The following is a 24228-nucleotide window of genomic DNA, read 5'->3' on the forward strand; positions in this document are numbered from 1 at the left end:
AGAAAAGACAAATACGTGTGGACAACCAGAAATGTGATCTAGGGGTTGGGTAGGTGGGGAATTTATAGTATTTACAGAGGGTGGAAGGAGGAGGCCCCAGCAAAACATCCACCCAATGATTCACAAAGTTGTTACTGATCTTAAGAGCTGGGAGGTGGGGTCACGTATACAACATAGGACCATGAACTCTGGGGACACTCTCATCTACTTTCACCACCTTCCTTGCTTCAACTTTCACAGGAGGTCAAAATAAAACTGTAGCCACTGTCTGCATGGAGACTATGTTTGACTCCAGACTGTTCTGTCTTAAGGGGAGAAGAAGCCCATCTCTATTCTCAATACAAATCTGATCCCCACATAGAATGACTAGCTCATTTATGTACCCGTATGATCATGATATTCATAGTCATCCAGCGCTTCAGAGCTGACTTGAGCAGGCAGTGGGCCACTTTATATCCTGACCCTTACACAGAAAGCTACACGTCCCAGAACTGTTCTCAACAAGCTGCTCTCTTCCTCCTCAGATCTGCCTGGACTGGCTAGGGCACTCCACAGCAATGTTCTATATTCCTTTAGCAGAACTTGACTCTGGCTCCAATTCTTTGTCACCAGATGCACCTATATGCAACTGCCCAAGAGGGACCACCAGCAGGGGGAGCCAGAAAAATTCAGATTCTTCAGCTAGACAAAAGTGTCAAGGAAGGATAAAAGCTACTTCTCAAGAGGCTCAGGTAACTTTCTCCTCATTTAAGATACACAGAATCAAGTGCACAGTTAAAATAGCTGATTGTGAGGTTCTGGTGAGTGGAAAGCCAAGTGGAATTCATCCATCCAGTCATTAACAACTAAGTATTAAGCACCTGCTACATACCAGGCTAGACACTACATATAGAGTACTCAAAAAGACTGTTAAGAGTCCTTAACCTCATACATTAGAGCTGATGAACTGGGAGAATTGGTGAGTGGGGGTCTAGGCACTTGGATCAAAGTGAAGATGAATGACAGGTTCATGGACTCTGGGAGTGAGAGAGGAAAAAAATAGAGTTCGAGGCCAGAAAATTCCTGTGATTCTACCAAAACGAAACAAAAACAAAAACAAAACTGTCAGAAAAAGAATGTCATCTACAGTCATGCTACCCTGAAGAAGCCCTATCCCGTCTGATCTCAGAAGCTAAGCAGGGTCGGGCCTGGTTAGTACCTGGATGGGAGACCACCTAGGAAGACCAGGCGCTGTAGGTGTAAAAAATTTAATAAATAAATAAATAGATAGATAGAATGTCATGCTCAAAAAAACTGCTAAAAGCAATCTAAATGAGAGCACACGTCCCTATATCTAAGGGAAATAGCTTCGAGAACAAGTAGAAACTGAAAATTTGGTCAGTATATCGATTTCGGATCAAAATAATCTAGTGGGGAGAGGAAGTGAATGGGAGTAGAGATGAAACAAGATTGGCCATATGTTGATGAAACCACAAGTTGGGCGACAGGTACCTGGTAATTCATTATATTATTCTCTCTACTTTCGTACATGTTTGAAAATTCCCATAGGAAAAGTCTACTTGGTCAATAACCACTACAGTCAAGTTTCACAGAAAATATCCTATTTGTTGTAGGAGAAAACTGAGCATCTCTACTCATCTAAAATTCCTAGAGTTCAGAATGCGTGGAAACTGCAGACATTTTCTTTCCTGTCCCCTCCTCTCACAGATTTGTTGCCAGAGCCTATGATCTTGATTCTTTAGGGTGTCACAGTGTATGCAAGTTATTTTGCTGGGGTTCCTTATCCGTATTATTCATAAGAGCAGGTAAGAAGAAACTAAAAACCTCTCTTGGAGGAAATACTGAGATGTAAGTTCTACCTTCTGTTGCCCAATAGGGAAGGAGTGTTTGGTAATGATGATAAGGGAATCTATGATAGTGGGCAGTGCATTCTGTTCCTAGTAGCACTGTGAGGTCACTGGGTAAGTCCCATAATCTCTGTGAGTTTCTCCTTTCTAAAGACAGGGACATATTACATATGGAAATAGCACTGGTAAATGCTAGTTTTGGCAACATGAGAGAAGTGCAAAATACAGGTTCTTCCCCATGTGTCTCCTCATCAAAGACATCTCAGGAATAGTAATTTACAAAAAAGCACAGAGCAGATGGTAAGGCTGGACCACTCCTGACCTTAGGAAAGCTCTGTCTCAAGAAAGAGGTTTTCTTAGCAGGCCTTCTACCCCAGAAGTTTAATTCACAACTGGCAGGAGGTATTGGGTCTGAGCTGAGGTAGATGGGAAAAGTCCGAGTTTCAGTGAGGATGAACTAAAAGCAGCAGCCATCATTCCCTGGCATCCAGGGGGTGGGGCTTAGATAATGAGTCTGGGTTCAGAAGGAACAGTGCCAATAAGGCTATCTAGAACAGTAAAAATCAGTCACAATGGAAAACAGTTTGGCAGTTCCTCAAAAAGTTAAACACATCATTGCCCAGAAATTCCACTCCTAGGTATGTACCCAAAAGAACTTAAAACAGTATCAAACAAAAACTTGTATGTGAATGTTCATAGTAGCATTATTCATAATAGCCAAAAAGTGGAAATAACCCAAATGTCCACGAACTGATGAATGGATAAACGAATGTGGTATAACCATGCAAAGGGATATTATTCAGTTATAAAAAGGAATGAAATACTGATACGTGCTACAACAGATGAATCTTGAAAACATTGTGCATAATAAAAGAAGCCAGACACAAAAAGTCAAATGTCGTATGACTCCATTGATATGAAAATATCAATCTCCAAAATCTGCAAATTCATAGAAACAGAAAGTAAGTAGATCAAGGGTTGCCAGAGGATGGGGAGTAACGGCTAATAGGTGTTAGGGTTCTTTTTGAGGTGATGAAAATGTTCTAAAATTAGACAGTGGTGATGGTTGCACAATTTTGTGAATATACTAAAAACTGCTGATTTATACACTGTAAAATGGTAAATCTTATGGTATGTGAATTATAGCTCAATAAAAAATAGAGCATTCATAAGTTTTTTGTTACTAAATTTACTTAAGTTCATTACATTTCGTTTGTAAATGTGTCTAAGTCTTAATGGTGCAGGGACATACTGACATTTGAAGGCTCATGTGCCCCTCTCCTTACAACTCATTCGTCACCATCAGTTCCTGTCTCATCCTCAATCCTCAACTGCATACCACACCTCTAGGCATTACCTGAACAGACTGCCAAGCTCTTCAATACTTCAGCACCTGTGCTCTGCCTGCAAACTTGTGCCCTCTGTCTACCTCATCCAATCCTATTTTGTCTTTCAATATCCAAAACAAACGTCACTGGCACCTTGAAAGTTCTCCAACTTCTCCCTGCCCCGTCTCAGAAAATGTTATTTTCTCCAAACCACTCAACTGTATGTTCCTCTACAGTGGCATTTCTTATACTATATTATAATGGTTTGGTCCCATGTTTGTCATCTTCTTCCCTCTTCCCTTTCCACCCCACACTAGGTCCCCAAAGAGATACAGCTTTCCTATTCCATCTTGACCACCAGTGTAATGCTTAGAATAGAGTAGGAAGAAAAGAAACTAACATTTACTGAATGCCTAATAAGTGCAAGGCACATAACAAGCTTCACAACCATCCTATGAACTATATATTAATTACCATCCCCATTTTACAGATGCCTAGACAGGTTCGGAAAGGTTGGGTAACTTTCTTAAGATCATTCAATTTAAGTGAAGAAGTGGAGGGGTTAGATCAGAATTAGATTTCTGCCTCTCAAATCCAGAGTTCTCTGTCAGTACAGTGAAGTGGTTATTAGCACAGGCTATGGGATTGGACTGCCTAGGTACATATCCTGGCTCTTCCATGTATTATCTTTGTGGCTTTAGACAAATTACTTAACCTCTTTATGAATGTTTCTTCATTTACAAAATAATAATAATAGTGCTTATATATAGGGTTTTTATGAAAAATAGATGAGATACTATGTATAAAAGCATTTAGAACAGTAAGTATCTGGTACATACTAAATATTCATTAAATGTTAGCTATAATGTTTATAGCTGTCCCATGTTAAGTTGTTTGGTAAACACTCATGGATGGACAAAATATACATTATCCTATGCTGAGATTGCTGGATTATCCATCCCCTGTCAAGTCAGGACTAGAGTCTCTTAGGAATCCAGAGAGGGAATATCAAAGCTCTAACAAGTAAAAATATTAAAGTGACAACACTTTGACCTTTGTAAGATTCGTTGAGCTGATGATGGTCACAAAATTGAGAGGAAACCAAATATTTTCAACCCTATTTCCAGATAATTTGGATTTGTTTAACCAGCATAATAAGAGCAACATCAGAGGGTTGGCTAGGCTCTAGCTTCTGATCCTAGATGGTGGCAGTAACAACAACAACAATAATAGCAGAAGTTCTTAATATGTATGAGGCACTCTTCTAAATGCTTTATATATATTAACAATTTAATGTTTATTGGAGATTTTCCTCCTATATCTAAGAGATCAGTAACTCAGAGCAAAAGCATGTTTCTGGCTGATGGCCGAGCCACTCTAGAAATGGAAGGCTTTCTCATAAATATGATGACTTGTGAAGGTGACAAAAGGTTAGGCCACTCAGTGTGGGAAAGGACAAGATCCTAGAAAGTAGAAATGTTCCACCATTGCCTGAGCAGCAACAACCCGGCTGCAATGGGGCAGAATTTCTTATTTCTAATGTCAGGATAATAAAGAAGCTGCCGGCAATACTGCAAAAAACTGAAGAACGCTTAGCAGTGATGGCTGACTTCCAACTGAGCCATTAACGTAAATATAGAAGAAAGCTCCAGGTAGAAATATCATTGGGAACTCAGAGAACACACTGAGTGTTTGAAGCTGGTACTTAACCTTCTATTATTGAACTCAGGGTCTTGCCATGCTGGGACCAATCTGAGTCCATTTGTGATACCTCCCATAACACTGCTCACTTCTGTTATCTGGACTTCACAGAGGGCGAGAAGGGCAACGGTCAGATCTTAGGGCTGGGCTTCATAGTGATAAGATGTTGATTTCTTTTGTCCTTGCATTTCTTTCCAGCCACAATCACTCCATGATCTTGTGTGGGATTCTTTTTTCCTTCTCTCTCCATTTGACTATAACAGAGTCTGAAAAATATATATGATAACATTTATTAGTATTTCCTGACATACAAATTCTTTAAATGATATATCTTGAAAGGAGATGGAATGGAACTAACCATGAGAAAAGATGGGTGAAAAAAGTTTCAGTGAGAATAATCCACATGACAGTGCAGAATGGGAGAGATGGCCAGAAGAGAAATGAGATGATAAAAGGAAAAGCAGACCCTGACACAGAAGGTAGATAGGTTCAGAAAGGCTGAGTAACTGTTTGCTGACTGAAAGCATAAACAGTAGTAGTAGAATGAAATACCAGGATTCTAAAGGTGGAACAGAGGTGTTTTCCCAACTTCCTTGTTTTTTCCCCACCCAGGATATATTTAACAGATAAACATCTGATTTACATATTGTTTACATAAATAAAAATGCTAACTATAACTGTGTATGATAAATTAAAAGTAATTCATGTCAAACACCGCATTCAGGGCTTGGCACACCTGAAATACACAGATGAACATTTTTACATTTTGAAGACATAGCAAAGATTAGGACAAAAGTTAACCCAGAGAACCTATCATGCCATGTGACTGCCTAGACTAGGGCTAGCATCTGGCCAAGGTCAATCAATCACCCACAACTCCAAACCCAGGATTTTCCTTTCTTGCTGCTTCTCCCTAATAGTTTAGAACTCCGGGGCTCCATCTCTGAACTCCCCTGTTTATTGCAAATGCTCTTGATAAGCTATGAAGTCTGGATTTGAGGCCTGGTTTCTTATCACCACTTTGAGACCCATTTCCCACCCTACCAGCAACTAGCTTCATGGAGTTCACACACTCTCACGAATGCTATGGCTAGACACAAGGCTCCATTGTGCCTTCTTGACAGCCTGCCTTTGTTCTAGAACCTTCTTAACTCATCCCCACTCACCTGAGTCTTACTCTAACTTCTGTCCACTTGGCCCACCACTAGTCCCATATCAAACTGCTTGCTGGGCATTTCTACATGCATAAATACCTTGCCCTTATGTCAAATTCAAAACCAGTGAGGCCAACTCCATTACTTGTCCCTAAGTTAGCTCCACTTCTTAACCTCCCTGGCTACTGAGCAATTAGAATGGATGCGCAGCCACTCAGAAATCTACCCACCAGTAGGCTAAACCAGTTTATTATTGGGTCCAGTTTCAGCCTTGCCCATAATCATTCCAGCTACTTCCAGTCCTTTTTGGCTAAACTTTTTGAAAGAGTCTTCAATTCTCACAGTCTCCCTTCATCATCTCCTTTTCCTTCCCTAATCCATACATCACCACCACCAAAATTCCTCCTGACAGTCACCAATGGCCTTCTTGTTAAAACAAATGGGTTCTTTTTAGCTGTTATCTTACTGGACCTTCCATGTAGCATTTAACCATGCTGACCACTCTCTCCTTCCTGAAACACTTTCCCCCCACCCTCTTAACTTCTCTAATTCCATACTCTCCTGGTTGCAATTCACCGATCTTTGGCTACATCTTCTCAGCCTTCCCCAAACCTGCTTTTCCTCCTTATCTCAGTGAATTGAACCACCATCTCCTAAACTCTCAAACCAGAAACGAACTTCCTTAGCTCCTCCTACTTGCTCCTGACATCCCCTCAGTTAAGGAATCTTGATTATTCTTCCTAGACTGCTTCTCTTCAGCCTCATTGCCTACATTTATGGAGCACTTACAGTGTGCCAGGCAGGTGTGTTTCAAGTGCTTCGATCTTCACAATAAGCCTCTAAGGTAAATTTTACTGTCATCTCCAATTTAAACAGTTAAAATTGGAGTTAAGTAACTTGCATAAGGTCACATAGTTATTAAGTGGCAAAGCAGGAGTCAAACCCAGGTGGCCTGACTCAATTCTGGGTCCAGGTCCATTCTTCTCTCTTACTTAGATCATGCAACAGCCTCCTTGCTAGTCTGCTGGCTTTCTGTCTTGGCTTCCTCTAATCTTCTACCCTGTGGCCCAAGTGACCTTGCTAAAACATAAGTTTGACTCTTGTCACTCTCGTGCTTAAAACTCTTTACTGGCTCCTCACGGACTTCAGGATAAAGTCTACACTAGGGAATCCCCATAACCTGGTCAGCATATGCTTACCTCTTTGACTTCATGTTTTTGTTTTTTTGGCCTCATTTTAATCACCACCCTAAATGTGCCACTAGCCACAGTGATAGCCTACAGTTCCAGGCTTCTGTACATTGTCTTACCTGCCAAGAACACTAACTCCTTTCCTCTTCAGCTTTTACTTTTTTTGATAAACCTTTTCTGACCTCCTAAAACTAGGTCATATGCCCATTCTTGAGCTCCCACAGCCCCCAGTACTAATCTCTACTGTAGCATTTATTTCACTCTGTTGTTTTGCCTGTCTCCCACTATCTATTCAATCACAAGATTGTAATCTTAAAAACAAGGACCTTGGAGGGTTCACTGTTGTATCCTTGGTACTCAGCTTAGTGCTTGCCTGGTGCATAGTAGACATTTAATAAATAACTGAATCAATAAAACTTTATTGTCTAATCAACTTTTTCACACCTACTTATACAGACCTTATATATATTGCTTTTATTTTCATGTGTTAGCCTAAGCTTTATAACCAGATTGTATATTTCTGGAAGATAGCAAATATACTCAGTATTTCTCAATTAGAGGTTACTGACACAAAAATCGACACAGCTAACATTTATTCAGGGCTCATTGAATGTCAACAATCCAGTGATGAAGGGACTATTTTTATTTATTTATTTATTTATTTATTTATTTATTTATTTATTTATTGTATGAGTATAAAATGCATTTATTTTTATATGCATTTTCTTAAGAGGCTTAAAATGACATATACCATATTCTTAACACTCTATTTTTGCATTAGATTTCATTTTTTTTTCAATTAGAGTTGACATTCAATATCTCTCTCCCTCTATATGAGTAAACTGAGTCAGAGTGTTTAGTAGCCTTAAGATGACATTGCTAGTAAGTGACGAGTTGGCATTTGAATCCTGACATTGGTGCCTGTATTTTTAACCACTATAATAATAGGCTAAGGAAACTTAGAATTACAGATGCTAAGCACTTTACCCAATATCACATAGTAGTGCTGAGACTGGAACTCAGGTCTTTCCAAAGGCTGTACTCTTATCTGACATATCACTTCTCTTGCTTTAAATGTTAGTGCTAAAGCTCATACTGGGTGTTGATAGATTTTAAAAGCTGCAGATATTCAGTTTACTGAGATTGGAGAAGATCCCCTTCCAAAAGAGGCATAGTTGTGGTTTACTTGGTTAATTTACCTTCAATACTGAAAGCCTACTAAATGTCTACTATGCCAACCAATTAAGTCTCTAGTGTTCTCCCAGCAACACTGAAGACTATGTTTTCCTCCATGTGAAAGCCATGTTTTCTAAGGCTGTGGCCTCTGTCAAAATCCATTCTTATTCAGGAATTTACACTTCCTTTTATTTCTAAAAACCAGTAATGTGATGTTCACAAGTTCTCTGCTGTTGTGGTTCTTCAGTTCTCCAATGTAGAATGTCTTGTTTCTGAAAGTAATCTGTGATCTACAAGTCTTGGCTGTTTTATTGTTTAACCTTAAAAAATTACTATTCTCTGTAGGCATATTAGACTCTTTTTCATTACATAGTACTCTGCTTTTCCCTTTTATTTCAAACATTTATTAAACACTCAACTACGTACCAAAATAGAAACAAGTTAACTCACTGAGGGCCATACTTTCAAAGAAACAGCCTTAGGTTTAGATATTTTGACTGCAATATTATTTCCTTAACAAGCTTCATAAAATCATCTACTGCTCAGTTTGCAATTATACACCCAAATATCTTTCAGCAAAATCTCAGTGACTACTTCTACAGCACATCGAATGGAGACAATAGCTGGAGCCAACTCATTAGATCTTATTCCAAACATATTTACCAACACCTTGGCCCTCTTTTGCTGACAAAAAGGATTCTTTAGTCTTTTAACAGATTTACAGCGTCCTTATTAGAGTTCTTCCACTAACATACCCTGTTATCAAAATGAACTGCTCATCTTCTTGGGAAGTGCTCTGGAGGCTATTTCCTAAGTTAACGGTATGGCTTTATAGCTCTGGATTAGTACCGATTTCATATGAAACTGATAGTCAAACATCTCTGAAATATTTAGTAAAATATGAATATTATATTTCACAACATTGTCTTCAGGGATATAAACAATCTAAAATCAGTATTTGAGTAGTGCTATATGATTATTGCAGTAATATTTCTAGAAGATATCAAGTTTGGAAACTATAGGCCATAAAATATGGCCATTTAATACCAATACATGAAGCAAAGTTCAAATCCGCATCATAAGACCAAAACATCATCTGTGATGATGACAGCCACATCTCTGAACAAAATCTGATTTCCCTGAGGAAGGAAGGTACCAAACCTATTATAATAGAATATGCCTTTGAAGGACCAATAAGCCAGTCATTCCTGGAAGAAAAAAAAAAAAAAAATCAAAGCACACTGATAAATGTATTAGGTACAGGAGAGAAAAAGCAGAGATGACTAAGCTGAAAAAAATCTCTGGCCATCTTGTATCTTTTCTAGGCAATGCTGTTCCTTATAAGATACAAGGCATAAAACGTGGTTTTGCTATATATCAAGGTGTATAAGTTAGGGAAGGTACCAGTTTCTTTAATAGAAAAATTAGATAACGGCAACAGGCAAAGAAGCTGTGAGCTTCTCAGGAAGAAATACTGGCAGCATATAATCTGAAAAAGGTACAAGTGCTGGCCTGTGTACAGTCTGTCTCTACCGTAATCAGAGAGAAAAGTATTATAATCTAGCAGAAGTAGCCCTTCAAAGTCTAAGTTGAAGCATTTCATCAGGCAATAATTGAGCACTCACTGCATACAAAGGCAATAGATTAGGTGCTGAGGGATCAATATAAAAGAATCCCCCTGCTACTTTGAAATGAAAAAACTGAATTCTCATTTTCTCAAGCCTATATATTTTATGTAATGAAACAAAAGTCACATCATATATCTCTTGCAGTGGTGTAGGAGTATTTAGGACCTGCAAGGAAATTGTACATCCCCTTCCCCTTCAGCCTTTGCCTGTAGAAATATCCTACTAGTTCCCTGAAAATGATTTCTTTAGCAAGTGAAATACCACTCTGTTACTCTCCCTTACCGTTTTTATAACTTAAGACCACTCGACATTTTATATCTTTATCATTTGTCTTTCCCAACTAGAATATAAGTTTCATTAAGGCAGAAATTTCAAATATTTTGTTCACAAATATATTCTCAGTATCTAGAACGTAGTAGGTTCTCAGAAACTTTGTAAACTTAATAAAGTATTTTAAAAAAAATGAGAGCCCTGAATATTGTTTGGATTGTTATATTTGAAAATCTTGGCCTATCTGTGTATACATGTGTATGAGATAGTAAAGTTACACTCTGTGGTTAATTCCCAGTATAGGCCCAATCAGGAGTCAGAGGACCAAAAGCTTATGAGATAGGAGAAAAACTGCAAACACAAAGCAACATGCCTTATTAAAAGGACTGAAGTAGTCAAATACTGTCAGCAAACTTCTCTAAGGAGTAAACTAAATTTATCTCTGTCCTTTACAGGCCTGAAATCTGACATAGTGAATTCAAATTCACTTCAGATTAGTTGGATTAACATTAGCTTTCTTCCTTGATCTTTCAAAATTTATTCAGTAAAGTTTATTTTCCTCCTCCTTAAATTATTGCCTGCAAGATGCAAGCCCTCAGATGGAAAGTCTCCCATTTCTATTTTGAGAGTTGCCTGAGTCACAAGGTAGTCTTGGCGAATCACTCTGCTCTCTGTTTAGTGAGGCTGCCTGGGAACTTGAACTGTCAGCCAAACAGGAAGAGGGCCCTTCTGCCTAACTCCAAAAGGCCTCAGTCATATGGATGTGGTGAGGTTTACTGATGGATATAAATCGCTGCAATGGATTTCCCACAGGGGATGGAGGGAAGCAAACATTTAACTTAACTTCTATATGAATGCAAGGCTGGTAGAAAGGAAGACTATTAAATATAGCAAGCAAATGCCCCAATGTTTGCATAACATGTGTTTTCAACTAAAGAGAACCCTTCTGTATTCCTACTATATATGACATCCCAAATTCCAAATATAAGCAAAAGAATGTGACTGATCTGACTATGGAAAAGTTATACTGTTAAAAAAGAAAGTCAGTGTTCATAAACATGTGTAAGACACAAAGATCCTTTTTTTTTTTTTTCAATAAAGGGTATAAAGAGTTACTCCCACCTGGATACTGTTATTTGCATCCCACTCTGTGGTCTTGTGTAGTTTGTCCTAAGTTGTCCAGCCTTAGTGACTATAATTCTAAACTCCCTTCCTGCAATGTTGCCTCTTAACAGAATTACTCTTTCTGTACTCACACAAATGGAAACAGAACAGATGAAAACCCCTGGGCATGCAGCCAGTGCAGGTCTCAAACTAATCCACTGCTAAGCACAACCTGAATTTCTCTGTCTCTCTTGACTTGGCTGATTTCCTCTTGACTCAGGGTTAGTGATCTTGCATGGCATAGGAGGCTTAGGACCCAGGGGGCGCCTTTTAGCCGAAAAACACCTCGCTGCAGCAAGCTAGCTGGGAAGCTCCCAGTTCTAAAGAGAGGCTGTTTACCAGAAGAGCATAACAAGGGCAGGTCTAACTGTGAGGCTGGGACTGGGAGGCAGAGCTGCAGCCAAAGGGGACCCCGGTTGGACACGGGTCAATCACCTGCAGGATGAAGGTGGTGAGGATGCTGTTGGCCTGGGTGCAAACGTTCCTTGTCAGCAACATGCTTCTATCAGAAGCCTATGGATCTGGAGGTAAGAGCACAATCTTTCCTTTCTGCAGCCAACTTTATGAAGCATAAAGGTTAAAGCTCCCTATTTCCCAAGCATGGCTAAGCTACACAGGAAGATGACAGGAAACGAAGCTTTTAGTTGGTTTCTGTTGTCCCATGAAAGCTTTTTTTTCTTTTCCTTCTTTCCCTGTCAGAGACTTGCAGCTCCATCTTTGCCATTAAGAACAAAGGCAAGTAGCCACTTTCTCTTTCCTTCTCCTTGCCTGTGGCTCACGAGTGGATGGAACTTGGGGGTTCATCTCCCCTACTCCCTTAATCCTGTTCTTTTCAGGGGTTTTGCGTGGTGTGGCCTGAGCAGAGGCCCTCCTTCCCCAGTCTCTTCCTGTGGCTCTCCTGCTGAGGGGAGTGGGAATTTGGAGTCACATTCAGGAAGCTGATTAGGCAGGTTCCCTTCGTCTGAGGCTCTTTTGCCTGACTGAATCTTTTGTAGAATTCTCTTGGTAGAGAGTGTTGCCTGTGGAAGTGGGGCCATATCCGTAGAGATGGAACACCAGAGTTTATGTAACATGGAATTACAACACAGGGATGAATTTCAGGCCTGGCTGACCACCGACCCAAAACATCCAAACCCTCTCCTGCACCCCCAGAGGTCGCCAAGGTTTCCAGAATAACAATGTTTTGCACTTGTGCAGTGCTTTCTGGCTTAACAACAACAAAAACTGAGGTTTCATCATGGGCGGGGTTTTCCACGGGAGGCAGGGAAGCCCAGAAGCCCAGCAGGGGCCAAGATCTCCCAGCCGGAGTGACCTGGGCTCCCCTGCTAGCCACTCAGTGTCCAGGGGCTCTTCTTCTTCCTCACAGGCTGCTTCTGGGACAACGGCCACCTGTACCAGGCACACCGGCCCTACCCCACGCCGGGCCTCCGTTGTCTCAACTGGCTAGACACACAAAGCAGCCTGGCCTCTGCCCCCAAGGAGAGTGAGTATCCGTCCCGGGCGGCGGGCGGGCGGCGGCCGTGGCCTGGCCCAGGCCCATGGCTCCTTGTCTTCCCTCCCAGGCACCGGTAACCACAGTTACTGCCGGAACCCAGATAAGGACCCGCACGGTCCCTGGTGCTACGTCAGCGGCGAGTCCGGCACTCCCGAGAAGCGGCCTTGCGAGGACCTGCGCTGCCCAGGTACCTGCCTGGGACCCCCGGGGCCTCAGGAACACCAGGAGCCCAGCGCCCAGGGCTGCCTGGGAACCGCCGCTACAGCCCCTCCGCACGTGCGGCCGCACGGCGCCGGCCGGCCCCGCCCCGCCCCCGCCCCGTCCGATTGGCCAGGGCTGTCTCCAGGCCGCGGGGCCCAAAGCTCATTGGCCGCCGCCGCCTCTCTATGTGAGCTCCCTCCGCGAGCGCCTGGTAAACAACCGTGGGAGGCGAGCCCCGCCCCGCGGCGGCGTGCTTCCGCCCCACAGCGCTGCGTGGGGGAGCCCAGGGCCCCGCGTCCGGGCTCTGAACTCCTTAGCCATTACCTTAGTGTTTACTGTTTGTGGAGCATCTGCTGTGTGCTAGGCTTTGCTCACAGCCCTTTCCTCTCCACCCGTGGAAGAAGCTCTTTGGGGGATCTGAGCCTCAGAGAAGTTCAGCAATTTATCGAAGGCAATGAAATGGCAGGGTCCAAATTTGAATCCAAGTCTATTAGATTCGAGCGCAGGCTTGTTGCTTCCGTGGCAGCAAGACAGTTCTGTAGGATTAAGTGGAATGTGTAAAGCATATAACAGAGGGATTGGCACCAAGCGTGGACTCAATAAATGTGAGCTGCCCAGAAGAGACATGGATTATTTCCTGGCATAGAGGGAGATCCCCTGGAGAAGCTGGCAACTGAGTTGGGTCTTGGAGGATGGCAAGGATTTGAACAGATGAAGATATGGAAGGCAGGAGAGGATCGCTGTGATGGCCTTCCCCTCACATTTGCCTTGCCACAGCTATGGTACGACCCTCTCAGGCCTGGTCTTTTTGCTGGGGCAGGGTTTGATTTGAGTTTATGGGTCATTCTAAGGTGAACCTCCCTCAACTCCCTCAATACTCAGGCCACTCTGATGAGAACTGTTTCCCACTTCACTTCCAGAGACCACTTCCCAGGACCTGCCAACCTCCATGACAGGAACAGAGGAGGTATCTAAAGTGCCAGGTGGAGATGAAGTGCAGGTGTTCGCTCCTGCCAACGTCCCGCCTGCCGGGAGCGAGGCAGCCGCTGTGCAGCCTGTGATTGGAATCAGCCAGCGGGTGCGGGTGAACTCTAAGGAGAAAAAGGACCTGGGAACCCTAGGTATGACTGCCCCACCCCTGTCCTTGTGGGATTCATGAAGAAAAATTTGTAATTTTCTTCGGTGAGGCTAATGGAGCCTTGTGTCCTGTCCTTGGCAGGCTCTGTGCTGGGCATTACCATGATGGTGATCATCATCGCCATGGGAGCTGGTATCGTCTTGGGCTACACCTACAAGAGGTCAGTAACTTTTCTTCTAGGCTCCCTGAGAGGGGAGGAAAGTATACAAAGTCGAATCAGACTCCTTTGTGGCATTCTTACTCAAAAAAAAAAAAAAAAAAGTTGAAGTGTTGAAGGCAGAAAACCAGCTCAAGATGTAGAGACTTGGTTTTGGTCTTTATCGTGTGACCTTGAACAAAATCTTTTCTTTGATGCCTTTATTCCTCACCCAAAGCCTTGTGAGGTAGAGGTTCATATTGCTCATTTTACAGATGACGAAACCTTTGTCAGAGAAGTGAAGTGACTCGCCCGGGGTTGTACTGCCTGGGAGTGGCAGAACCTGGATTCAAACCCAACTTTTTTGATACCAAACTCCCCGATGTCTAATCCATTGTGTCTGGTGTGGAAGTGAGTGGCATTGCAGAAATCAGGCCAGACACTCATTGTAGGACCCAAAGATTGAATTCTTCCCGTGAGTTATAAAATTCTGCTAGTAGAAGACTTCCCCAGCTACCACTTTTGCCATTGGGGCTTGAATTTTCTGAGTCATAAGGATCTCTTCTAGGACAGGAGGAAAAAGAGTGAGTTGGAGGACAGAGAGCCTGTTTAGACTTATCAGAAAGCCAAGGAGGCTACGTGGGAAACTCAGGGACAGACCTATTTGGCTGGGACAGTAGGAAGAGGAATGTTTATTTTGAGAGGGCCCCTGAGATACAATGTGGAAGAGGCCATCAAAGTCAATGACAGGTGCAAGATGATAAGCCAGAGTTGCATTCATTTTTATAGGACTGGTTAACTGGGAAAATTATTTGCTGTTCCTGGACAAAATCAGGGGATTTGACTTCCATCCCTGAGTGTCTGTGATATTTCTCTTCTGTGATCTGAGACAGCATCCTATAAGGGAAGTGGCATGGTGGCCTGTATTTTCCAGTGGTGAGGGCCATGTCTGAGCCCACAGCCCTAGAGAATCATCCAGCATTAAATAAACCTAAAGTGCCCTTAGAGGTGATGCAGTCAACCTCCTCATTTTACAGATGAAAAAGGGGAAGTGCTGGGTACTGATGATAACAACGCCACAACAAAAACAATAGCAGCAGTAGAGAAGAACATTAACCATATGCCAGACAGGGCTTCGAGCAGTTTGCATGCTTTAACTCAATTCTGGCAATCACTTTTATGAGGCAAATGCTGTTATTAACCCCCAGTTTATGGATTAGGAAACTGAGGCAAGAGAGGATATGTACCTTGCCTGAGGTCACACACTTAGCATTTGATGGAGCCGAGTCTCAGCCTTGCCACTTAAGTCACTGTGCGACTTTGGGTAAGTTGCTTTTATTTCCTGCTGCAGAGCATTGCTGTGGCTAAGGCATGTGACTGCTTAGCTCAGTGGTCGTGACGACAGTTGTTTTTCTTTTATGTAAAATGTGGGTACTGTACTAGTGCTCTCAGTTTTTTTTTCTCTGATTTTCTGTGATTCACAAAGCAGAGGTTCAGAGAGGGTAAGTAATGACCTGAGAGGGTCTCTCGAGTCCCAGTAAAGGTCGTTACCCCCAGTAGAATGGTTGATGTGGTAGGTCCAGGGACACCTGCTTCTTCATTTCAGAGAGAAGAAATGATGTGGTGACCTTGGCCTACAATTTGTGCCAGAACCAAACCATGTTAGCTGAGGTTAGCCCTTGATCCTCAGTCACTGGATAGCATTTGACTCTCTTCTAATCTTGTGACAGTTTCCAGGCCTCCAGGTACTTGACCTGACTAAATGTTCTTAATTCTGAGCTCAGTTCTCATGCCCAATGAGGAAGCCCAGCCTTTCTTCTAGATTTGCTACTGTAGACTGTCACGAGACTGCCCTGAGGCCTAAGATAATTTTCCTGTAAACTCAGGGCAAAACAACAAGTCACCAGACTCCTCGTCACCAACCACCAGACCACCTCTTTCCCCAGCAAAAGTGCTCTGAGCACAAACTGTACAACAGGAAACCACACATGAGTTAGAGGAAAGCTCTCTGCAGAGTCAGGGAACAGTTTCCTGGAAAGAGTTGTTGAGTGTAGGTTCTGTTACCCTACTCCTGTTTCTTGTCTGTTAAAAGGGAATATATGCCCCCTCCACACACACCATGCCCACCTTACACCCACCCACCCAAGATTATCATAAGTATTAAATATAAATAGTAGAACACCAGTTAGGTGAAACAGTCACAGTAGCAGCCAACATTTATTGCGTACTTTCTTAATAACTAAGGCTGTACTGATGCCCTTGCCCAAGCCACACACTAGACGGATCACTTTTACACTGTTTTACATCCAAGCTAATAAGATGTGTCTACAGATTATCAGCATCTCCCAGTCCAGAGAGGCCCAGTAGCTTCATGCAAATTTGCTTTGGATTGCAAAGGACAGTAGGAGAAATAGAAACTTTCAAAATAAAACAGCTGGATTTAGAAGTCAGGAAAACCATGATCTAGTTCTAACACTGCTACCAATTCTGGGTGTGACACTGGACAAGTCATTTACTTTCTCTGGTTTCGTCAGTTTAGCATTTGATGGAGCCAATATCAAATAGTGTAGGGGCAAGTAGTTAAGATATGATGATCCTCCCAGCTCTAATATTTCCTTAAAAACAGTATTACCTGCTGGTGGCTGCAGGCAGTACTGGGTTCAAATCTCAGCTCTGCCATTTACTTGAATCAATGATTTAACCTCTCGGCATCTGCATTCCCATATCTGAAACAGAAATCCTAATAGATGCCATTTAGGTTTGTTGTGAGGATGAAACAAGACTGCAGTTTGGGCATATAGTTGGTGTTCATAACCTTGGCTGCTTTGAGGAACTTTTCCTGAGCAGCAGTGTGACACAGCATTGCTTCTTGCTGGGAAAATAGCGGTGTCTCAGAGTTACCTAATAATTTGAAGAAACCTGTGTTGCCTGAAGGAGGTCTTCGATGCCTCCATCCTTCCACCCGTAGCCCCGCCAAAAGGATGTCAGAGGCAGGTATCAGCTTCATGCATACCTGCTCTCTCAGGCTAGCTCAGCTCCCAGATCCTGGCCCTGGAGCAGTCAGGGTAGAATTACATATGGCAAAAGGCAATGAGGCTAATAGGATGGAGCTTTCTCCTGTCTGGGAAGGGTGGGTAGGCACCAGGCTTCCTCTTAGGGGAGGAAGGGTGGCAGGTGGGGGTGGGGAGGATGAGGGCTTAGCCATGCTGGTCTTTGTCCTGGTTGTCTAGGCCACAAGGTTCAGATGGCCAGTCTGCAGGTCCATGTCTGCCCCAAGCGCAGTGTTGGAGGGAGTACTTATTTTCTGATAAAAAGGCAAGGGGAAAACTGTAAGTCAACACCATTCTATCCCCTTAGGAGAGGAGCTGAGTCAGTGAATAAGCCTTTTGTTCTTTCTTGGCTGCCAGACAACTGCCTGGCTGCTCCCCCCATCCCCCCAACCCCAACGCAGTGAGATTGGGCTGAGCTGCCTGCTGGTCAATGCAGCAGGGCTGGTGGCTTCTCTCCAATCTTGAAGAGATCTGGGGGCAGCCACTGTATCTCCAGGACTCACTCGCAGGCAGCGTTAACAGGAGACACGTGGGGTTGGGTGTGTTTTGAGGCTTCTAAATGGGTGAGAATAAACCAGATGAGACCCAGCACCTGCTTCCTTTATCCTTGGCTGCTCTTCCAGCCATGCTCTGCCCCATTAATGTGAAATTGATTTTCCCCCTCCTAAAGACTTGTGTATGATACGGCCTGACCACTATCAACAACTCAGGGGGCTACAACCAGATGTTTGGCAAAGGAGGTAGCTGAGGAAAACAAAGTCTGTTTCTTCATCTATAAAACGTGGATATTATCTTGCAGAGTTGGTGTGGAAATTAAATACAGATGGTACATACATAAAGTGCATGGCATCCAGTAGGTGTATAGGTAGCTTTTCTCATCCTGGATTGGGAGACCATTTCCTGACACCTTAGTAGGTACTCAGGAAGTACCCTCTTCCTCCATCCCCTTATATTTTGAAATTCAGGCCTGGGCAAAAGACACTTGTATACTCCACTTCTTTTTGTAAATTGCCTTTTGGTCTTTTACTGGCTTGGGAGCTCCCTTATAAAATTAAACCCAGATCTTCCAAGTTTCTCCCTTTGTGGGCAACCTTGAAGAATCTGGCTTTTTTATTACGGAGGTAGGTGTTTCCTTCTGTTTGGCAGCAGCTGTCATTGACAAGCAGTGCCCAAGGGCAAAGTGAATCTCAGGCTGTGAGTAGGGATGCACTTGGCCCAGACAACCCTCTCCCCATGTCCCTCCATTTCTCCTCTGGGTGCCCTGGGAGTTATTCTGCTGCGGGATTTGGTGATTTCTGGTACAGAGGCTAATGAGGATTGGGCAAGAGCCTCAGGCTTGCATATTCAGAAACTAAGTAACCCAGGATGACTCAGGGAAATGAGCTCACAAATTTGCCTTCTGTGACCTTACAGTGAGGAGTAGTGTATCAGGGCATGTCTCATGCAAGGGATCTTACAAAATATTAGGGGCTCTGGTCCATCTCCTTTTTTAACAGATGACGAAATTAATGCCCAGAGAAGAGAGGAATTGCTGAGGTCACATAAACAATACTTGCCTCGGCTGGTCAGTAGGAGGGTTTCCTTGGGAAACCAGATTAAGATAACATTGCTTTGAGAGTCAAGTCATATTCGGGGCAATCTGTAATAACCTGTAAGTTTTAAAGCATTTCCACCATTTTTAAAATGCTTTCACTTTCATTATCTTATTCTGAGGCAGATATCCCATTTCATAGATAAGGGGCCAAGGCTCTGCACGGCTAAGTGTTTTGCCAGGTTGTCACATGGCCAAGGCTTAGCTGGTAGTAGAACAAGAGTAGAGAATAGGGTGATTTAAAGACAGTTCTGAGGCACCTGTACAAACTCCTCCCATTCTAGCCCCTATTATTTTCTGTGTTCTTCTCTAGTCTCTGGAAACTTGTCATTGCACCTCATATCATGACAGATGTATAATCCATCAGATCTCAGCCACCTCCCTGAGGATGTCTGAAGCGGGCCCATATTGTTTCACCAAGTCATCCATCAGCTAGCTTGTTGTGAGGTCTCTTTCAGCAGGAGGTGGGGAACTCCTTCCGGGAAGATTTCCTACAGCAACTGAGCCCATGTATCTAGTTGCTGGCTTTGGAGGATGCTGACCTGCCTCCTGGATGCCGGTTCTGGTGTTGTGTGCTAGGCACTCACCAAACCCTTTGGCCTGCAATAGTGGTAGCCCCATTCAGTGGGAAGGGCCCTACATATACAACCGGAACACTGGGTTTGAGTCCTTCCTCCACTATTTCTTTGGGGTGGCCCTAATCATGTCTTAACTTCTCTGAGTATCAGCCCAAGTCCAACAGTGACTGTCTTAGAACAGGATGGTCAGGTCAGTTTTATAGACTTCATGGGTTAGGGTTGAGATAGTTCACTGGGTCTCTTAGGGGTCGTAGCCTGAAAGAACAAAACTATGTCTTGCTTTAAGAGTCTTTTTCCTCTACATTCTCTTCATTGAGCCCCACTGTAGCTCTGTGAAGTTCATGCCACTATCACCCCCATTTTGGAGGTGAGGAAGCAGAGACACAGGTGTAGGAGTTAAGGGAGTCTGGCAGAATAGAAATCTAGTATATCAGCCACCGATTTCACTGTGACCATGCTAGCTTCTGCCCTGCCTGAGCCTCAGAGATGCTAATGAGCAGAGCTATGTAGGAGGCACAGCCTGATCGCTTCCCTCTTTTCTTGCCAGGGGGAAGGACCTGAAAGAGCAGCAGGAGCAGAAAGAGTGTGAGAGGGAGATGCAGCGAATCACCCTGCCTTTGTCTGCCTTCAGCAACCCTACCTGTGAGATCGTGGATGAGAAGACTGTTGTGGTCCATACCAATCAGACTCCAGTTGACCTTCAGGAGGGCAGCGCCCCCCTCATGGGCCAGGCAGGCACCCCTGGGGCCTGAGCACCCCTACAAATGGGCAGGAGCCCATGCAGACACTGGTACAAGATGGCCTACCCTCCTACAGCTAGGAGGATCTATACTTTCTGTTGTGGTTTAAACCCTCCTCACACTTGTTTTTGTTTGTTTTTGGTGAATCCTAAGACTGAAGCAAGAGGTGTTGTGGACTGAGGGCAAGGCTGGGCAGGGTCCTACCAACGCTCTTCCTCCATTCCCTTGGAGCAGGATTTTGCCTGTGGATGGAAACAGTGACAGCCCCACAGCAGTGCTGCTGACAAGGGCTTCCAGACAGTGCCTGTGCCCTGGAACTGAATCAGGGATGGACAGGGAGCTCCCTCGGGCTCCTCTGTGCTTTATTATCTAAGGTGGTCTCAGTGTCCACCTTTCCATCTGTTCTTTGTGGGCTTGAGTGGCGCACACTGTTATTCATAGTTCAGGTCAAGTAATTGAAGGACGGCATTTTAAAAATATAGTTTTTTAAATATTTGGGATGGAACTCCCCTAGTGACTGCTGAGAACTGTAAGTGAGTGTGTATAAAAGTACAAACTGTGGGTTGAGAGTGAGATCTAGACTGGGGGCTGCTGGGTGTGCTCCAGCTTGCTGGCAAGTGATGTGCCTTGACAATAGTGGGCTAGGCCCGGGCCCAGGCCCAGGGACTCTTCCTGTTTTGAAAGGAAAAGACTGAACTTTCCACTTACGAAGAAGGTAGATAAGGATCGCGACTGCCTTAGGCCATAGGACCTGAGGTGGACCTGGGGTGCCCCAGAAAAGTCTCTCTTCAGAGTGGACAGTGACCGCTCTTCATTTTGTAGGGGTAAGACAACAGCCAACTGACCTATGAGAATTATACTGTGGGGCTTTGTGAGCTGCTTCTGAGAGGTTAACCTGGAAACTAAGCTCAGAGGCAAGGTAATAAAGTGCTTCAGGGCTTGCCTGCAGTGGCCTGAGTTTGCAGGTGGCTCTGTGGCCTCTAGTCCAGCGCTTTCCACTGGGGCAGTGGGGTAGGGTCACAACCCCTAGCTTTTAAGTCATAGAACCATTGGCAGAGACCTTAAGAGTTCCTCAAACCTTTTGGACACAAGGGCCCAGAGGAGGAAAGTGATACTCAAGGTCATAGAGCAAGCTACAGGCATGGCCAGGAGGAGAGTACAATTCTCCATAGCCATGTGCTGCACTGGCTCAGCAAGGGCTCCAAGTCCTGATGTCACACTTGGAGGCCTTAGCAGTGCTCCCTATCCACAGAGCTTCCTTTCCAAAGCCCTTCCACTGCCCCACATGGAGAGGGGGGTTAGTGGGGCCCATTATCTTTAGCAAGATGTTCCCAGGGGTGGTTTGCTGAGAGGACCTATGCCTCAGGGGGTCCCTTGGTATTAGTGATGCTGAAGAAGAGAACATTACTGATTTCTACTTTTCTATAAAAGTATTTCTCTGTGTACATGTTTTATATACCTCATGCTGACACTTGCATATAAAGTACAGGAAATTGCTCTGCATTTGATTTATATAAATAAATTAAAAAAAAAAAAAAAGGACTCTACATTGCCAAGTTTTCTGGGGTACTAGGAATACTCTTCCCATAAGTTAGGAAGCTTTTGGCTACCTGTCAATACCTGTGTGGCAGGCTCTGGGCCCCAAAGGAATGACTCAGCCAGCAGGTAGGAGTCAGACGTGCTTTAAGGACTAGGGGGATATGGATGTTCTCTGGAGCAGGCTGGTGTCCACGAAGGAGGGGTGGAGTTAGAGTTAGGGAGCATGACAACTCTGCCATGGGGAAATCATGTGGCCTGGGCTTGAAAGTGGCCAGTAGTGTTCTAGAAGGGGGCAGACAAGCCAGCAGACCCTCCACAGGTATCTCCCTGAACTAGGCCCCAAGTCACTTTTCACTCTCAGTATCGTCAATTTTATTAATTGCTTAATTTATTTGGTCTGTTCAATGGCCCAGCTTGGGCCCACCACTCCCACGCTCGCCGAGGGCACCTGAGGCACAACCAGCCACACAATGCTAATCTTGCTCCTGCTGGGAGCCCAGAGCTCAACTCCACAAGCTTGCACACTCCACACATAGTATGGTCTATATAACATAGCCAGAGATGACATCTAATCCCACAACTCATCAGATCTATGAAGTTATTTCACATATCACCCAAGAGATAGAACAAGATAGTATTAACAGCAATCACTCTCATGGATCACTCCCACCCATCTCCTCCCTCCCACCCCCAATACAACCACCACACATCCCAGTAATAACCCAAACCCATTCCCAATTTGTTAAATATGGTGCAAGCTCACAGACACTTAGGAGGAGGCAAATCTATTTGTGTTGAGTCCCTGGAGCTCTGGGAGCCAAAGTTGAGGCTGCCCTCAGGGCTTTTCAGCACCTATGGCTGTGGTTTAGGGGGCTGCAGCCAGGAGCTAGTGAGCTAGGCCAGCCAACAGGGGAAGTAGGAACTAGATGGCCCAGCTCAGGGAGCTGTCTCCCCTAGCATCTAAGTTCTGGGACTGCCACCACTTCCTCCTGCCCAAGTTGGTGCCTGGACTGGGTATGAAGGAAGGGTAGACAGTGGCTCCCGCAAGGACAAGAGATTGCTGAGACTGCCACTCCCCCAGCCTCATACACTGGACCTGTGATAAGCCATAGTGTCCTCCAGAACTCATCTAGCAAAATGTCTTGGGCTTCTGACTGACATACCCACCAGGTGTAAGTGACAGCAGCCAGGATATGGGCTTTCTAGAGGGCAGTTTTCTTTCCAGCCCCCAGCCCCTTCCTGCACTGTGGGTGACTTCTTCTTGTGGGCAAGAAGGATGCCACCCAGAAGTTCTCAGCCAGTCTCCAGCAGTACAGTTTGAGAACGAGAGGCGGAAGCTCCTCCTCACATTGATGTGGCCTGGGAGGTAAACGGAAACCAGCCCTTCCTGTGACTCCCAGCCACTTCTACAACAAACTAAGGGACTCTTCACAATCTACTCCCTCAACCCCTGCTCCAGGGGAGGGCGGGACACGGAGTGGAAGAGGGGTAGCACCACTGTCATTTCACATCCTTAAATCACAGCTTGGCCACCAGTCTTGCTCTCATCCACAGTCCCACCTGAAGTCCTCCTGCCCTCAGCTGGACCAGAGACTTCAGAGCCCACAGGCAGGTTCATCCTGGAATCCTGCCCAGCAGGTCCAGGTCATGCTGATTAGTGTAAGCAAGAGCCTCCGGGAATCCCACTGCCCGGGAGTTCCCCAGTGGTCAAGAGAAAGAGATTCCTTCTGGCCCAGGAGCCAGGCTTTTTTTTTCTTCTTCACAGCTTTCAGGCGAGTGTTGGATTTATAGACAGTAACCAGGCCCCAGAACTTGTGGAGATACATTTCCCTGGTGCTGCGCCCGCTCGCCTCCTGGGGAGGTAGTAGGGATGGCTTGTTCTGTTCTAAACAAGCCGCCAATCCACAGGAAGCTGGACGGCCCTGCCCGTAGCAGGGATGGGGCACAGAGGGGGCAGTGCTGGTTGTGGAACGCCCCCCTGCAGGGGGCGAGGCTGGGGCTAAGGGGGTGAGTCCCGGGTCAGGCCATATTGCATGCTCACGGCATGGTCCAGCTCCTCCAGCTCTGCGGGCAGTGGGATGCCCAGCTCCCCCAGGTACAGGGAGAGGGCCTCGAAGGAGTCCTCCAGTTTCGAGAATGCCGGTCTAGAAAGAAAAGGGGTGAGTTGAAGGCAGATGAAATATGGAGTGCTGTGAAAGGCACCCACCCAGGTCTGTGGCTCAACCACTTCCTAGGTGTGGGACCTCGGGCATGCCCCTTAACCTTGCACCTGTGGGAGATGGGGATAAGGTAATGTTATTGC

The 24228-nt window shown here is 44.6% G+C and overlaps 2 protein-coding genes, 1 long non-coding RNA gene and 1 pseudogene across 6 annotated transcripts in view; 2 read left to right on the top strand and 2 right to left on the bottom strand.

Moving 5' to 3' along the window:
• Positions 1 to 1120: 1120 nt before the first annotated feature.
• LOC111733453 lies at positions 1121 to 1239 on the top strand (annotated as a pseudogene).
• A 3627-nt stretch (positions 1240 to 4866) lies between these two features.
• Positions 4867 to 12828, bottom strand: LOC111733446. Its single transcript, XR_002777998.1, has 2 exons — positions 11894 to 12828; positions 4867 to 5142 (listed from the first exon to the last, which is right to left on the bottom strand). It is a non-coding gene; the product is annotated as an uncharacterized LOC111733446 (long non-coding RNA).
• On the top strand, positions 9782 to 21929 carry PIK3IP1 (phosphoinositide-3-kinase interacting protein 1). Of its 2 annotated transcripts, XM_011384281.2 has the most exons (6): positions 11784 to 11985; positions 12825 to 12941; positions 13021 to 13140; positions 14075 to 14275; positions 14374 to 14452; positions 20195 to 21929. In XM_011384281.2, the coding sequence occupies exons 1-6, from the start codon at positions 11901 to 11903 to the stop codon at positions 20397 to 20399; spliced, it is 807 nt and encodes a 268-aa protein (XP_011382583.1). In that variant the 5' UTR covers positions 11784 to 11900; the 3' UTR covers positions 20400 to 21929. The 2 variants fall into 2 exon arrangements, 1 of the variants encoding a protein (XP_011382583.1); XR_002777996.1 differs by lacking the exons at positions 14374 to 14452; positions 20195 to 21929 and having other exon boundaries at positions 9782 to 11985; positions 13021 to 13936; positions 14075 to 14209.
• Positions 21930 to 22281: 352 nt separating this feature from the next.
• Positions 22282 to 24228, bottom strand: part of LIMK2 (LIM domain kinase 2) — a 51801-nt gene continuing 49854 nt past the window's right edge. The window contains exon 16 of one of the 3 annotated variants that reach the window (XM_011384283.2): positions 22282 to 24070. In XM_011384283.2, the coding sequence (XP_011382585.1) occupies positions 23926 to 24070 (145 nt within the window). In that variant the 3' untranslated portion in view covers positions 22282 to 23925. The remainder of the gene's footprint in view (positions 24071 to 24228) is intronic. The other 2 variants (XM_011384284.2, XM_023525515.1) reach the window with 2 other exon arrangements.

The sequence above is a fragment of the Pteropus vampyrus genome, unplaced genomic scaffold (assembly GCF_000151845.1).
Source record: "Pteropus vampyrus isolate Shadow unplaced genomic scaffold, Pvam_2.0 Scaffold568, whole genome shotgun sequence".
NCBI lineage: Eukaryota > Metazoa > Chordata > Mammalia > Chiroptera > Pteropodidae > Pteropus > Pteropus vampyrus.